This window comes from Macaca thibetana, chromosome 3 (assembly GCF_024542745.1).
Source record: "Macaca thibetana thibetana isolate TM-01 chromosome 3, ASM2454274v1, whole genome shotgun sequence".
NCBI classification, from domain to species: Eukaryota; Metazoa; Chordata; class Mammalia; order Primates; family Cercopithecidae; genus Macaca; species Macaca thibetana.
The window spans coordinates 73,006,082-73,023,725 of NC_065580.1; the positions used below are offsets into that span (position 1 = coordinate 73,006,082).

At 38.4% G+C, this 17,644-nt stretch overlaps 1 protein-coding gene across 1 annotated transcript in view; it reads right to left on the reverse strand.

The window, feature by feature from the left end:
• CALCR (calcitonin receptor) overlaps nucleotides 1-11,829 on the reverse strand; it is a 148,586-nt gene extending 136,757 nt beyond the window's left edge. The window contains exons 1-2 of the mRNA XM_050785366.1: nucleotides 11,784-11,829; nucleotides 11,382-11,598 (exon numbers count right to left, since the gene is read on the reverse strand). Of these exons, the coding sequence (XP_050641323.1) occupies nucleotides 11,382-11,487 (106 nt within the window). The 5' untranslated portion in view covers nucleotides 11,488-11,598; nucleotides 11,784-11,829. The remainder of the gene's footprint in view (nucleotides 1-11,381; nucleotides 11,599-11,783) is intronic.
• Between the last annotated feature and the right edge of the window lie 5,815 nt (nucleotides 11,830-17,644).

The window sequence follows — 17,644 nt, forward strand, 5'->3', positions numbered from 1 at the left end:
GATTATTAATTTATTTAGCTTCTTTGATTTTCAGTCTTCATATTCTGTAAAATTGAGATAAAGTACCTAGTTTTCAGAGTTGCTGTGGAGCCTAAATGAGGTAATGCATGTTTGTACATAACTTGGCATGTATCAAAAGCCTGATAATAGTGTTAAAAGCAAAACATATACATGATTTTCACTTAAAGACTGACCAATATCTATTCTGAAGCTCTACTTACAAGTATTATAAAAAGGAACAACAGCAACAACAACAACAAAAAACAATGAAGACATTATAATTTTAGAAACACCTTCAGCTTGGATATGAATGATGGTAAGACCAGATATACTTGCTTTCTCTCCTGCATAAGCTCATATTTTCAGGTGTCCTGGACAATTCTAGGAGTCAACCATGGTGCATTTATCTCCCACACCTATTGCCCACTAGTCATCACTGCGGTTATATCTGGAACCCAAACCTCCCTTTTATTTAATGTGGGGCAAAATCTGGCCTGTTGGAAGATTCTAGACAGTGATGGAATAAAACAAACAGATAAAATCAGCCTGTATTACTCTAATCTTGGTTCTTCAATAAAGAATATCCTAACAATTTTCTAATTCATGGGGAAATTGGATAATCTAATGTAAGCAGTTAAGGTTTGAGATCAATATTCTTTCTTTTATTATTCTTAAAATGAGCTGGAGCAATGAAAGGGAAAGAGCTTTAGACTAAAGCATGTGCAAATATAGAACGTATGAAAAATTTAAAAACAGTAAACAAAAGAGCTAAAATTAAATTAGAAAAGAAAATAACCTCAAATATGGTAAATAAATTTAAAAATATCAGAGATAGTAAATAAAAGTCACTTGCAAAAGGCTGAGTAGCCTGAACATGGAAGTACACACAAAGTTTCCTTTGAGTATCAGAACAGATCCCTCCCATTGCACAAGTACACAGACTGCCAAGGTAGTCATCATATAGGGAAATGAGACCATTTCGAACACATGGAAAAGAGTCGCCATGCTCCAAAATAGATCTTGGAAAGTTTATCATTTCCAAGTGAGTGAATAGGAAACTTGACTATTTTTAGCCTAATTAAAATTCAATGTATTTTTTTCTTGCCATTTTTAGACCACTCTTTTTCTCTCCACATCATTAAAACCACACATACCATGGGTTTCTGACTAATTTTCATGTAAGTAATCAAAGTATAGTTTTGAAATTCTATTTAAAGCCATGTTTTGCTAAGAGTTGTATTTTGCATTTTGTTAGTAGAAATTGCACCTTTAAAACAGTAAAGTAGATTAGGTTTTTGCATTTGACTCTAATTTTTATGAATGGGATGTCAACCTGGCAAAGCACAATTTCCCTTTTGTGTAAACCACAATGCAGAGTGGAATATTATAAGCCTGAGTATATCCCATGACAGCTGCAGAGGTTAATATTTAGAATAAATAAGAAAAATCACTATTTAATTCTCTTGACTTTCTATCCACGGATCTGCTGCTCAAAGGCACACAAAATGCAAAACTGAAAGACATTTTATATCCTAACAACAGAGCTTTGGCTGTCATGCATTTATAATGAGCACACTTCCCTTTTCTGATCTACTTACATACTGGAGTCAGACCTCCTTGGTTCATTTCCGAATCCATCTTATTAGTTGCGTGTTCTTCCGTAGGTTACTTACCTCTCTGTTCTTCAGTTTCCTTGTGAGTAAAAGCATGCAATAGTACTTACCTCAGAGGGTGGCTGTGAAATTAAAACATATTAAAATCGATAAAAGGCATAGAAAATTACTGGCTCATAGTAAGTACTCTGTGTTAGCTATTATTACCATTATTGCTATTATTGAAATATTTCAATGTCTATTTCATATCCGAGTTTTCTAGAAAGTTTTCACAACTTACTCTTTTTTAGAAAGTAGAAATTATACATTTCTGGGAATCAGGGATTGATCAAAGTTTCACACTGGTGTCTGTTTAGATTATATTCCAATCAGTGTCAACACTATCATTTAATTTCCGAGAATCTACCAGAAAGAGAGTACTTTAGGTACTAAGTGGTGAATGTGTGGGAGGGCACAATGCTGGCAAGCAGGTCAGATGGAAGGTTGTTGGAGTAGTCCAAGTGATAGATGACAGTGGTCTGCCTACCTTAGAGGCAGTGGATATTAAACTTTTAACATGCTAAAGTTTAGTATAAAGCTTCTTCAAGTTTAGGAATAAAGACTCAAACACATTTGATCAAAGAACATATTGTTAATATTGATAATACACTTTTTTTTTTTTTTTTTTTGAGATGGAGGTTTGCTCTTGTTGCCCAGGCTGGAGTGCAATGGCACTATCTTGGCTCACTGCAACTTCCACCTCCCAGGTTCAAGCAATTATCCTGCCTCAGCTTCCCAAGTAGCTGGGATTACAGGCACACACCACCACCCCTAGCTAATTTTTTGTATTTTTAGTAGAGACGGGGTTTCACTATGTTGGCCAGGCTGGTCTCGAACTCCTGACCTCAGGCAATCCACCTGCCTCAGCCTCCCAAAGTGCTGGGATTACAGGAGTGGGCCACTGCACAGCCATTTTTTTTTTTTCCTGAAGGTAGTCAGTGTTTACTTCACTATGTCCTACTTTGCAGAAAGGCGTTGTAGGAATAGGGCAAAATAAAAGTAATTAATTTTGAAGTAGGGGCAATGGGGGTTGAGAGAGATATTGTGGAACGATTCAGACAATGAGGCTTTTCCTTGGGAAGGCCAACTTCTAGAATAAATGAGAATGCTATATAAAATGGTAGGTGCGGGACAAACTAGGAGAAGGGGAGGGGACACGAGAGACAAGTTCTGCCTCTTATACAATGTAATGCAGAGCCACTCTTATTCATGTGTTTAACTGTCTTTGAGGTCATCTATAAGTACATTAATGCACATATTTTTCTGCATTCACTTATGGCTCCCTGCAGCTTTGTAGTTCCTTTAAGGAGAGCACTAGATGTGGAGTCAGAAGGCTGGAGTTCTCATGGCAGAAGTATTACCTCCTGGTTGGAAAATACGTCATCTCTGCCATGGTCTCCTCTTTAATGAATGCATTGGGCTCCTGAATAATAATAAGGGTAAAATATTAGTTATCAAGAAGATATATGGCATTACTTCAAATACTAGAAATGCCTCTTTAACAAATTAAAATGCAGACCATAGCTTCCAGTTTTGATATTTGTGGACTCCACATTGCTACTCTTCAAATATGCCCAGATATTAATATTTCAGTAGCTGAGAAGAAACGCTAAGTTTCTCATTGACCTTGTATTCACTAAAATAACACATCTAATTTGAAGAATATGTATTTTCCTCATGGGATGCAATACAATCGTTTTCATTTTGAATGGGAAAAGAAGCAACCCAGTAAATTCTTATTTTTTTCTAAATTGGCCCTCGAGCAAGGATCATTCACCACTTTGCTGGGATTTTGCTTTAGTGCCACCTTTGCAGTCTATGTGATGTTAGTAATGAAAAAGTGGTCTAATATCATTCTGTCCTTTCAGTCCTGTAGTAGGCCCAGGGAAGAAGGTGCTAAAGAAATTTGCATTGCTATGTACCCTGTGCCATGAACTTCTGTGAATCTTGGGCTAAAGAGATTCCATTCCAATGTCCATAAACACCACTGTTTTCTATGATACATCCTTATACTTGAAAGAATTCTGTCAGTCAGACTTAAGGTTAGAAACAAATAATTAGGCTGGAAGTTGGATTAATTAATGGATGAGTCAAGTCAATTTAAAATTTAAATTTGGCAGCAGTACAATTTTCCTTTCTTTTTCCCTTGTTGCCTGTGTTGACTTTATGAACACCTCACTAGAGAAGAAATCTGAAAAAGCAACGCTTTCTTTAAAAATTATTAATATTTGTGAATTTGATTCCTTCTTTTTCCCTTGTTACCTGTGTTGACTTTATGAACACCTCACTAGAGAAGAAATTAGCTACTCAAACAATTTAGGATTAATTGCTTTCAGGGCTTGGATACACATTGGGAAAATGAGAAGGAAAAATGTTTTTTGGGTTTTTTTTTTCTTGCCTATAAGAGGCATAAATACCACCTAAGTAGCTCCAGCCTAGTCCTAGAAGCAGAGGAGAAATAGAGGCATGACTTTGTGATTAAGAGAGCAGAGGGCTGTAACAGTTCTGCATGATTAAACTGAATGCTATGTTCCGAATATGCGTGCTATGTTTTAAATGCTCACTAAAGAAAACCAACTCAAACCCAAAATAGAAGAATGGATGTTAAGAATATGAATGAATTATTGGTTTGGAGGAAGTACTACAGATAAATAGCTTAAAGCTCTGGGGAAACAGCTAGTTGATACCTTAAAACAAGAAAACTTTAAGCCTTAGTGTGGCAAGAATCACTGCAGGAGAAAAAAAAAAACTGTATTTATGGACACATTTAGGGAAGTTTTAATTCATTTCTCTAAGAGAAGAGAGAGTCTCCTGGATGTGCTGGGACAAAGAAATAAATGATAACTCTGTCCTTTGTAATCTGGTAGAGAAATAAGAAAAATTAGCAGGTAGCTATCTACAATACAAAAGGGAGATTAAACCACCATAAAACAAGTATAAAATGGTATAATTTGTGATTCAAAAATTGCTATATTTGTCCTGAAAAATTTATGGATGCAACTTTTTTTTATAAAAAGGTTTTTCTTTTTTAATTATACTTTAAGTTCTAGGGTACATGTGCACAACATGCAGGTTTGTTACATAGGTATACATTTGCCGTGTTGGTTTCCTGCACCCATCAACTCATCATTTACATTAGGTATGTCTTCTGATGCTATCCCTCCCCCAGCCCCCAGCCCCCGGGCAGGCCCAGGTGTGTGATGTTTCCCGCCTTGTGTCCAAGTGTTCTCATTGTTCAATTCCCACCTATGAGTGAGAACTTGCTGTGTTTGGTTTTCTGCCCTTGTGATAGTTTGCTGAGAATGAAGGTTTCCAGCTTCATCCATGTCCCTGCAAAGGATATGAACTCATCCTTTTTTTATGACTGCTCTATGCAACTTTTAAGTACACAAACAGTCTGGGAAATATTTGGTATATGCATAAATACTAGAATTTCCAGATCATTATTCTTGAGGGCAGGGGCTTAGAAACTCATTTTTTTCCCCAATACACTGTCATAATAAAGAGATTGAGAAAATTATTTCAATGAATGCATAGCAACAGAGAAGAATACTTTACATAATACATGGGTATTTAATATATACCTATATATTCATACATACACAAACACACAGCTCACATGCGCAGGACCTCTGGAAACTCTAAGAGATATCAATCATGATATAATATGACATCTTGGTTGGGGGAATTAAACGCTGTCCAGGAAAGGCTAAAAAGAAGGAAGCAGCATGTAAGTTAAGCTTTATGAGACTGCACCTTTCAAAAAGGGAAAGTAAAGTAAGGCAGGCGTCTCAAACTGATTGAAATTATTGTGTACAATCAGTGTCTCCATTTCCTCACTTCACATTTATTTCTCGACCCCCACCCAACTCACGATTAAAATTGCTCTCAATTAAATCCAATTGTGAGCTCTCAGTCCTTGTCCCACTTGATGATCTACTGGTAACATCCCGCATGAGTGCTCGCTTTCTCCTCCCTGACTTCCATAAAATTACATTCTCTCTCTCTCTCTCTCTCTCCTGTAGTCTTTCACCTGTCTTTTTTTACAGGATTGTTTCCCATTTCCCTTTAAATATTTGTGTTTTCCAGGATGTTTTACTTTTCTTTTAATTTTCTACCTTTTTTTTCCTGTATGTTTTCTTTCTTTATTCCCTGTTTTTACTTCTCCAGAGATAATATGCTTTATTCCTATGCTGTCAGCTGAAGTAGATTCACTATGTCTTTTAAATTTATATTTCTAGAACGAAATTCTCTCTTAAGGCACTAATTTCTATATCTACTTCTACTTAACATCATCACATGGATAAGCCAAAGACATTATTTTTTTTTCCTCCAAATTCAACTATTTATCTTCCCTCTCCAAAATATTCCTCGTCCCGACTTGGTGAATGACATTACATCTCTCTTATTATCTATGAAAGAGGCCTGGAATTCATCATACAATTTTTCTCTTTCATCTCACCTCTAATTTCCATAGTTCACCAAATCCTACAAAATCTACCTTTAAAATAATTTCCTGATTTTTTTTCCCTTTTCTATCTCCAACAAGGAGGCCTAATTGATTCTTCCCTCTGTCACTGCAGCAAGACTGCAGGTGTCCAGTTAATCTGTATCCTTCCTTTTTTCAATCTAATATGCCTCTTATTTTTCCACCAGAGTGATCTACCAAAATGGCAAATCTGATTATTTCAGAAACCTATATTAACTCCTTCAAGGACCCCTATCTACTATCTTCCCGATAAAATGCAAACCCTTTAGTATGGTAGGCATGCAAGCTTCCTTGTGTATAATCTGTGTCCTTTAGACCCTGCTGGGGCAACCAAAATACCTGTGGTTTCCCCAAGTCACCATGTTGTTTGAAGCCACAATCTAGTGTCCTGCCTGTAACACTTCATTTTTTCCCCTCCTTATCTAGCTCATTCTGTTCTGTCATTTCAGTGCTGAATCATATCCCCTTTAGGGTAACCTCCCTAGAAAATTTCCCTGATGCCCGGGTTAGGTGTCCGGTTAGACACCCTCATGGCATTTCTCTACTGGAATACATACTACAGGGCTGTATAATGTTTGTTGGTTTGTCTGTCTCTTCCAGTCCCCATGAAAGCAGGATCTGTAATCTGTCACAATATCCCCTGACTAGAACATAATAGGCACTTAGTGCATATGTATTCAGTTTTAAAATATGAGCAAAGCTATTCAGATGGAAATTTGTTAGATGTGTTACGGGAGAATGATTAATACATTTTAAGGATGGAAGAAGGTAAGATTTGAAATGATGAATTCTGAACTATCGGACAAATAAAGGGCAGGGAGTGAGACTAGGGTTGCAGCGAGACATGAAAACCAAAGAAAAGCAGCTCTGCAATGGAACCATTGATGTAAAGGGACACACACACACACACACACACACACACACACATCGATTTTGAGGCAGAAGAATATAGACTGAGGTTGACACGCAAGGGCACAGGGTTGAAAGTGAAGAATGGACTCCAAATCAGGAGTCAGTTTTTCTAGTGTAACTACAGCTTCAGAACTAAAATTAAGGAGCTGTTGAGGTTTTCTACCTGACTTGGATAGGAAAGCTAAGCTAGGATTATACCATGAGACATCTTAAATACTGGGCTGAAGAGGAGTTCTAAGTCTTGCCGTCCTTGGACAATCACTGAACAATTATGGACAGAAGGGGACAAAATTAAGAGATTAGAAAGCAAGTCTAACCATGTTGTATAATACTGAATTCAGCACAAAGAAACTTAATGTGACTGAATATCAGGAGAATAAGTATTTTATTAATGATAACAAAAACTTAAACTAGAGGTGTGGCAGTGATACTTAGAGGAAGAAATATGTAGCATCCATGGGAAAATCTGAAAGTAGCCTGAGACTTGATAAGAGAGAGGAAAGACATAAATTTTACTGAAATAATTAAACATAAATTTTAGTGAAATGGAATAGTCAAATATTTCGCTGAATCAGGTACTTTATTTCTTTGAGAAATAATTCCTTGGGTTTAGATTATATGTGTTATTCTGGTACAAAGAATACCAATTTATATGCTATTTTTTCAAATAAAGCGAGACTTTAATTTTTAACAAAGACAGAATCTTATACCTCAGGTATCCCCTGGTACCCCGGAGGTACCAGGCAGCTGTGCAGAGCTGCAGGCATAGGCTAGGAAGTGCCGCCAGCTTCAGTGAGATATATGTTGCCTTGCCAACTTGTATTATAGATATTTTTCTGTATTCTGTGATCCACACTTTCTTCCCTGAAACATTTTTTTTCTTAAAAACCAAAACAAAACTACATTCTAATCAGACAACACTGTTTTTGAAAAGTCAATTCCAGAAAATTACTGTTAGAAGTATTGAACAACAGATACTGATAACATTTTTTCTACTGATTCTTCTCCATTGTTCTATCTTCATGATTCACTTTTAACATAAAAATTTAAAGACCTCAAACCTCTCCATATTGCTGGTTTTCTAAACGTATAAGGGAAGCCAGAAACATATGTTAATATGATTTTCTGTGTTTTGATACTAGAATTGCAAACAAGTTAGTATCATTATGAAAACACAAAATCTTATCACTTGGTTTTATAACACTCATTATATGAAGCTCTAGAAGATCACATTCACATTGAAAAGCACATAGTTGTCACATAAATGATGCTTTTAATTAAGTGAAAGATCCATACCTGATTGGGATGATTACTTATGTATTTCTCATTCTCTACCAGACACGACATCCTTGAGGATGGGGATATGACTTATTTGTCTGTCTCTTCAGGCTTAGTGCAATGCTCGGCATATAACAATCAAAATTTTTTTGAATGAATGACATTATAAAATATATAACACTTATATAGAACTTACCATGCACCAGACACCTACCCAAATACTTTACAAATATTAACTTATTTAATTCTTATTCTACAAAGAAAATTGAGGCACGGAGATGTTACATTATGTGCCCAAATCACACTGATAGAAAGTTATGGAGCCAGAAGTCAAACTTAAGCAGAGCTGTGACAAAATTTGTACTCTTAACTTATATTATCTTTAAATAAATGCTGCTGTTAAGTTGTAAAAAATACAAATATGTATATAAATATGTAATGTAATCCATCATTGAACTTAAAAAGACCTGGGTTCAAATATATTTTTAATTTACTTGGTTCGTGGCTTTGAGCAAGTTCATTAACCTAATGGTTCCTCAGTTTCCTCAAACATAAAATCATAATAATAGCATGTAACTCACAAGGCTACTCTTGGTTTAAAACATAATTTTTATAAAAGTACTAGATTATCATTAGCACCGGGTATATGGTAGTTAGTGTGCCAAGGGGAATGATGCTATTTTTCTCTTTCTTCCCTTTCGAAAGGGTATGTATTTGTACCTTACACATCATACAGGTCTTAAGCAAAAGGAGATGAAATTGCACGTTTCATCAAGTATTATTTTCAACATCTCTCATAGCTAGAGTTCATTTACTAAAGCATTTTCTGGTTGGGCAGATCAACTTCAAACTCAATAGCTTGTTTTCTGGATAAAAAATGTTTTTCTGAGAAGCTGTTATGGTCTAAATATCTAACATCAAATATTAAAATATTTTTCTTCTAATTGTAAGATCAAGTTATACATACATATATATGTTTATACATACATGTTTCTTTTTTAAAAAGAAAAAACGATTTGACCAGCAATATAACAAACAGCATTTATTTTTATCAAGAGCCTCAAACATCAGTGAGTTCTACCAAGTCTGGTGGAAACCCTCTTGGTCAGAGGCTCTCAGTCCTGGTTGCGTACTACAATCACCTAAAGAAATACATCAAATTGCAGACCCTTTCCACAGATACTCTGATTTAATTGAATTGGGATAAGGTTAGGCATCCGTATTTTTTGAAAGTTCTCCTATTAACCCTAATTTGCTGCCCGAGTTGAGAATACTGGTTTAGATTATCATTGAAAACATTACCCGTCTCCTATTTCCATCTCACTTGGACTCTAATAAAAACCAACAATAGATATTATTTTCATTCATGTTAACATTGACAGAGTCTGAGAGGTTCATCAAGAACAGAATTGCCATGGCACAACTAAACTAATAGCTCCCTTTCTTTAACTGATTAGAGCAAATGCTCTCCATCCACCATCAATCATTACCTCCGGTTTCAAAATGAGAAACAGAAGCTGTATTTATATCAGCTATTTCTTTTTAACTTTGAGAATCATGAAACAAAACAACTCCAAGATTATTTATATGTTCTTATAAACTAGTTATAATGAAGATTACTTGTTTACTTATTGTGTTGATGTAGTCAGTGAATAAACTTAGAACATTTTATAATATGACCAGATATTAGTCTTGGGCTATAGTTCATAAAATAAGCTACAGGTTAGAGGCATTCAACCAGAACAAATCCCGGCTAATGGATGTTTTGAGCTATGTTGAAATATTGAGTAGAAATGAGTTCCCACTGAGAATATCAACTTAAACTGTAAAAGTTTTACAAATCTAATCACCTTAGTTTCTCTTATAATACTAGTGTATAACCAGCAATCTCAACCTTTTAAAGCTGAGTTCTTTTACTACTGAACTCATAGGCTAGCAATATGCTATTAGAAATTACACTTTATAAATTCCATAACACTAAAAGCATTCCTACTTCGTCCTTAATGGTAAGCCAACTGGTCAAAATACACAAAATATTTGCTTTCTATGATCTTTAATACAGACTTAAACTCGGACACTCTATAATTTAAAGATTAGCTTTAAGAACTGCTTTGTAAAACTTTGACTTATTTTGAACATTTCACTTTCAATCACCGAATAATTTAAACAAATAGCCTTACACAGATAACTTGATTCTGGTTAACCACAGCCAGGAAATAGGGTCTCCTGAAGATCAGCAAGTGGAACACTGCCTTCTCTTCTTGCAAATATCACATAATATTAGGTTAAAGCTTTCATATAAAACTTTGCTTAGGTAGATTTGCTAAATAAAGTCGGTATGGTAGTTTACTAATCTCAATTGTATTGTTGATTTTTGGCTTGGACCTCAAGGACAATGAATGTTTTGAGAAAAGGAATTAATTTGTCACAGCTTTTCTTGATGTCTTTCACCCAGACTTGGGAAGAGCATCATGAAAAATAGTACTCTTTTGGAAACTATGCACACAACATATTTTTCCTAATAGGTGTGAAGAATGGCTGCTATGCATAAATGATTGTTGGAAAATAATTCTCTGTAAAACATGACCTAACAAGCAACTCCATTCACTACTGTGCTCATTTCCAGTATCCAGAACAACCACGACACATCTTATAGATGCCGGTATTATCTGTTTGTCAGTTAATAAACACCCTTTGGGAAAATTCACAACTTTATCCCCCGTAGTTTTCCTACCCAGTAAGTTGGAGAATAAAACTTTTGAGGGAAAATTGATATTAACAACATAGTAAAAGTCACAAGAAATCAAAAGATTCTTCAATACGAAACCATAAGTTGTTGGCTCTTCCCAGGACACCTATTGTTCTTTTTTCTTTATTAAGGGTAAAGTAAAGCGTCTGAGACCTAGCTGACCCTACATGAGAACCTCAAGCACCACAATCAAACCGCAGTTCTATAATTAAAAAGCAAGGTGCCTATCGCCCCTGCATTGTTAAACATCCCTTGGACACCCCAAATCCTTAAGTCCCGCTCATTTCCAGACCCTCCTTACCTGGAATTCTGTCACGAGGCGGCCGGGCACAGCTCAATAGAAGCGAAGGGCGTTCGCAGGTGTGGCTCCAGGGATTCAGGAGTCCAAGCTTCAGCGTCCGTCTCATGGGCAGAAGATGTCAGCCGCAGGGTGAGGTGCGGACGTGCCCACCTCTCCAACCCGGGAAGGCTGCCAGTCGCGCGGCGCAGCCCACCCAGAGACTGGGGGGCTGGCTTTCCTAGTTTGACGTGAGAGTAAACTGCGTTAGTCTCTGTCCTCCCTCTCTGCCCCTCTCCTGGTTTTTTGACACTTTAAATCTGTCTTAGATGGTTCAGACCCAAGTCTAGGTTGTATTATCAGCTAAAAGACAACTGTTCTTTCCCCAGGCTTGCTTTCTCCCTTCCCAAAGTCCGGGAGGCTCACCTTCCCGGCGCCTTCCTGCGCTCGCCCAGCTGTGAAGCTGTGCGCAAACTTCTCCTGACTTAAGAGTCTCAATCCTCGCCTGCGCTCCCGCCCCACCCCCGCCCGCCTCCCGACAGGCGGCAGACTAGGTGGCAGCAGAATTGACGAGAGCCAGCCCCGCCACTCCCGGACCCCGCCGCCCCAGTCAGCCCCCTCCTGTCCCAGGAGAGGGAGGGGAGAGCTGGTGAGCTCCGTGCGCCTCGCGCCAGCCCCCGTCGCCCCAGCCCGCGAGTGGGGTTGCGCTCGCGGCTGCTGCCTCGCTCCAGTCGGGGCTGGAGCTCACTCTGCGAGTCCGGGAGACTAAAGCGCCGCGTAAACACAGGAAGCAGGCGAGGGACCCGAGTTAGACCTTGAGTAGGGAGGGAGAGGGGGGCGACAGCCTGGGCTGGGAGACAGCTTTCTGGGAGCCCTGTCCCCTCCCCGGAGGATGTGAGTTTCCACAAAAACCTTACCCCAGAGACAGTGTGACCCTGGCTTCTTCAGCCGCCACTCAGGGGATAGCACTGGGGAGCCTGTGGAGGAAGGGTCGGTAGTGGGCTAGGTAGTGAAAGTGGGGTGAGGGCGTGGGAAGACGGCTGGCTAAGAGCCGGGGTGCTAAAAGGAAAAAAGAGCTGAGAGGAAGGAGATGAGAAGAGACACCTTGGGGATCACGCAAACCCTGGGAGAGCGTCCGGAGTTGGGCGACTGTAGGTTGGGGGCACAACTTGGATTTGGAGAAAGAGTGCCCTCCGTGCAGGGGACTACTGGTGGGCACAGTGTTTTAGGGTGAATGAAAACAGAGAGGACGGCGAGGGAAGACGGGGATATGGGGTGCCTGACTTGGTGTCGGACACTGCGACTCCTCTTCTTTCCCCCTAAAACCCTCGATGTCAGCAGGAGTCCGGGACAATCCAATTCCAGGCGGGGCGCAGCGGAGGCTGGCAGGCGCGCTCTGGGAGGCAGGCAAGTTGATTCCAAGGACGAGTCACCCTCAACCTCTTTTAGCCCACAACTGGGTGGAGCAAGGCAGGAGTCAACACTTTTTTCCTAACTCTGTTTAAGCGGTGTTGGACTAAGAAAGCAGCATCCGGTGCGTCCCGGGACCACAAGGTGGCTGTGCACCGTTGAGGTTACTAAACACTGTCTCCTTGGCAAAATAAATAATAGCAATAATTTAATAGGAGGGGAAGAAAGCCAGACGGGAACAGCACACTTTCCCTGGTGGTCTTAGGTTCTCATAAGCACACGGGACACCACCAGGTGACAGAGAAGGAGGTGTCCTGTGAATGGAACTGCAGCCCTCACCCGACCATCCTTGGAGCTCTTCCATGGAAACATCAGTGACTGTAGGCAAAAGATGTGCCCGTTTTATTTTGCATGCTCCTGTTTATTTTGAATCCTCATGCCCCACCCCAGAGAGACAACAGGGACCCCTAATTTGTGTGGTTGAGGCAGGAGATCCAGTGGAGGACAGACTCCAGGATGAGATCAGCTCTCATACCCAACATTCCAGGGATTTTGTTTTTCCAGGCTCCCTCCTCTATATGCTCCCCCCTTCCCTGCCATCTCCTGTCTGGTGACCCAGAGGGCTGTGTGTGACTCACTGTGCATTCAAACCCTAAGGCACGGACTCACTGCAGAGGAAGATTGTACAGTACCTTCATTCCCAGGATAAGTGGGAATGATGTTGTTAGCAGTAAGAAATGTGACTAGGAAAGGAGGCTGGGCAACTGGGAGACAAGGAGGCTTTCAAAGGAACACACACACACACACACACACACACACACACACACACAGTAACTTAAAAAAAAGCCTGTATAAGAAACCCTTCTGAATTCAGAATTTAGATACAAATCTTCACTTCATACTATCTATCTGTCTTGGGTTCAATAGCTCCCTGCTTTCCAACTGCTCCTGACCAGTCAACACTTGACCATGACCTCCTTTAAGAATTCTCTTTTGGAATATTAATTACCTTCTTTTGGTGCAAACAGCAGAGAAATATTAAAGTTGTTTGAGAGTCTCTTTTGGTCAATTGCTGGGGGCCAAACACTGAGAATTTCTCGGGTTGTAGCCCAAGTCGCTGAAATAACAATGATTCAGGGAGATGATTGCCAAGTAGAAAGTGTTGCCGCCCTCAGCATTGTGTGATAGAACAAGTACAAGAAGATTTTTCTGCTGGAGGTTAAATCCTAGGGCAGCCTACCTGATATTGACAGCCAGTATTCTGAAAGCAGGATGGGCTTGATTCTATAAATCTAATGAACATATGTAGGATACCAGCCCTTAACCATAATGTAAACAAAGCAAAGTCTAAAAGTTATTGAGAAAAATGGCATGGTGTATTATAAAACTTTAAACTGTGTGTGGTCTAAGCATAAGCAACCTCAGCTGATTAAAGTGTAAACTGTGTTTGATATAATATTGGGGGAAACAGTGTGAGTTACCTGTAGGCAGACTATTTCAGGGAAGGTGACACAGCAGAAGCAAGATGAAGCTCTCTGGTCCCCTAAGAAGATTAAATTGACTTTGTCAGTAACAGATATTTATTGAACACCAAAGGGGTTATGTACCTGTTGGAAACACTTGGATTTCACAGAAATTTAACTCTACTGCTTTCTTAATATTATTGCAATATTTTCTACATGGACACAGTGTGGTAAGTTTTTGGAGGATGGATGTTAACATGGGGTGATCTGATAAGAGAAATTGGCGTTGTTTTGAAAATGTTAGGGGACCCATTACTGGATCTTGAAATCAAGTTAGTGGGCATAAGGAACATTTAAAAAATGAAGTGGAATAGGATAGAAAATATCAGAGTTCATTGCCATTTGAAAGCACAAGAGTAGTTTCTTGAAACTTAAGTCTCTCTCTCTCTCTCTCTCTCTGTGTGTGTGTGTGTGTGTGTGTGTGTGTATTAAATTGCAAAGTAAAATATATTTCTTTCTGTGGATCACAAAAATACCTTAAGACACTTGGTTAGAATAAGCTATTCTTCAAGTAGAATACCTTATATTTTCAAATAAGCTTTCAAATGAAATTAGTCCATCAAAGGGGCATTCAGAAAATAAACATCTTAAAATGTGGCAGTCACACATTCCTGGTACTTTTCTTGATTGTTTATTTTAAAATTTCCTGTCTTTATGAGACTTTGCCCCTTTATCTCTGTCCCTCTTCCTCTTTAGAAAATTTCCCCTTTGGACAATTACTAATTTAGGGAGAAGTATTCTGTGTATCTTGTCTACAGACTTTTCAATGCAAACTCCACTTCAATTCTGAAACCCTCCATCCTCATTGCTGAGGGTGTGAAGTCCTGCCACTAACAAAGGGTTATCTGACCTCCCAACTGTCTTTCCAGACAAGGTTTGCCAGAGTTTGAACCATACATACCACTTTCTGGACACTTACGGTTCGAGAATTCGGCGACCTTTCCTTAAAAATCATGAAACTTTGAATTTCAGTAAAAGGAGGGAAGATTGCCCATTATTAAAGACTAACTCTATTAATACCTGTTCCTGTTAAATATGGTTAATGTGAGGGAGGTCACACTTTGTAGACACTGAAGAAAGTCATTTAGTTCTTCTTGGAAAAAAATTGTTATAAGGTTAAATAGAGTTTATTCTCTTTTTAACAGGAATTTAGAAGAAACATTTCTGGGCTCTCTCAGGAACCCAGTGGTTAACTTGAATAGCTCCCTATCAGCAAAGTTTTCCTTACGTTGAAATCCAGCTCAATCCATTATGCTTATGTGTTGGTAATTTAGTACGTATTTAACACCACATAATGTCAGAACACACTTGGCTAGCCACTTACGGGGGACCCAAAAAGCACAATATGCAGCTCCTACCCTCAAGAAACCCACAGTCTATTCAAGAACATTTGTTTCTTCCTCTTGTAGCCTCCTTCCAAATAGACAACAGCTGGTAATTATTCTTTATATAATTACTCTACCTAGATTTACAGGTCTCACCATGACAGGGCGAATAGTAATTTGCCTTAGTGAAAAACAAATGTTTTCCTTGGAAAACAATTTAAACTTCAATCTGATAAATCATGCTCTCTTGCAGGAAGTGTCCTGCTTCGATTTTCCACCTCTCTTGCAGAAATAGGAGCTGGGGTACTTGTAAGTCTCTCTTCTGTCTTCATCTTTCCAAAGGTGCGACACAGTTGTGTTTCTCTACAGAACGTGTCTTTTGGCAGGGAAAAAACAAATTCCACTTGAACTAGGAAGTGTCTTTCCAGATCGTACTTACATAAACTTCAGTTGGGTTAACTGTTAACTTAATGTGTAAATAACTCAGAGTGGGAGGAGATGGTGGGGACTTAACACCATAAAGCAGCAGTGGAAACTAATAGATGCATCTCTGATGAAGCTCAGAAATATCCATTTCCTATATTTTAAAGAAAATTCTAAAGGGAAACCCAGGAGCCAGAAAAAATACTGCAGAAGCAAATGTATGCAGATATTCATTCATTAATTCATTCAACAAATAAAGAAAAATTGAGGCCCCAAAGCTTATATTCTAGTGGAAAGAGGGAGATAGGTAATAAACAAAATAAGAAATAAATTGTTAATTTCAGATACTGACAATGTTAAAAGATCATTGACAGAAGACTGAGAGGCAGGCATGGGGTAATGCTATTCTAGGATGGCCAGGAAAAGCTCTCTTTGAGCTGAGATGTAAATGAGAAGCCAGTCGTCATGAGTTCCCTAGTAAAATTATCATAAAGTGTTGCTTCACCTCCCTTTAAATAAAAATAAATAACATTTGGGTCAGGAATCTACTCTTTTGGGATTGTGATATTGTGTGTGTGTGTGTGTGTGCATGCACACATGTGTGTCTTTGTAAAAGGCTCTTTGTAATTTATTCCTATTTAGTTGACACTCAGGGATCTAGGAGATGAGAGGCATGAGATAGGTAATGATAATTTTCTGTACTTACATGTTGGGCTATATAAAGTTAAATTAGGAAAGAACCCTCACATAGCACTTAACTTTTTAGCTTAGATTGTCTCAGGTTATGTTTGCAATATGCTAAAATGCAAAGAAATATGGAACTTCCTTCAGAACTAAAGCAAAACTTGTCTTTAAAGCCTACAATTCTTACTTTTCTGTTTTCTGATTACAAATCAACAGTTCTATTAATTTTGCCTTACTGAACTTCTACTATGTGCCGAGCATTTTATTAAGCATCTTAATGCATTTTCTTATTTTAGCTCTATGAGGTACGCACAATTATTTGCATTGTACAGATGCAAAGACAACACAATAAATGATTTGACAAAGTATTCAATATTCTAACACAGGCAGTCTAACATATATATTAATACATATCCAACTAATCCTTGTTCAGTTATTACTCAGCACAGATGTAAGTCTACTTATAGGTAAAAAATAGCCAGGCATAAGATTATTTTACTAGGCAATTCTATACGTAGTCACATATTTTTAAATGACAACCAAACAAAAATCTTTCAAACAAGTAATTTCCAATTCAGTCACAAACTAAACACCTAGCCATCTGAATAACAGAGAGTTTTATCTTTTCACTTGAGTATAGGCTAATGAAGGAGGCAAGCCTTTAAACAATTAATAAATAAAATTCAAACATCTGCAGCAGAAGTATTTCCCAGTGCCCTGGGAGCTTAAAACGGAGGGGATTAATTCTGCCGGGAAGATATTTGCTTTTACTAGTTATCGTCTCTCTGAAATCGAATACACCAGCACTAACAGATTCTGGTGTGAGTGAGTGTTAGGAACACAGAGCTATACATGCTCCAGAAATGTACTTTTCCTTTTTTACTCTAAGAGGTGACATTTAAAATTACATAGTAAATATATG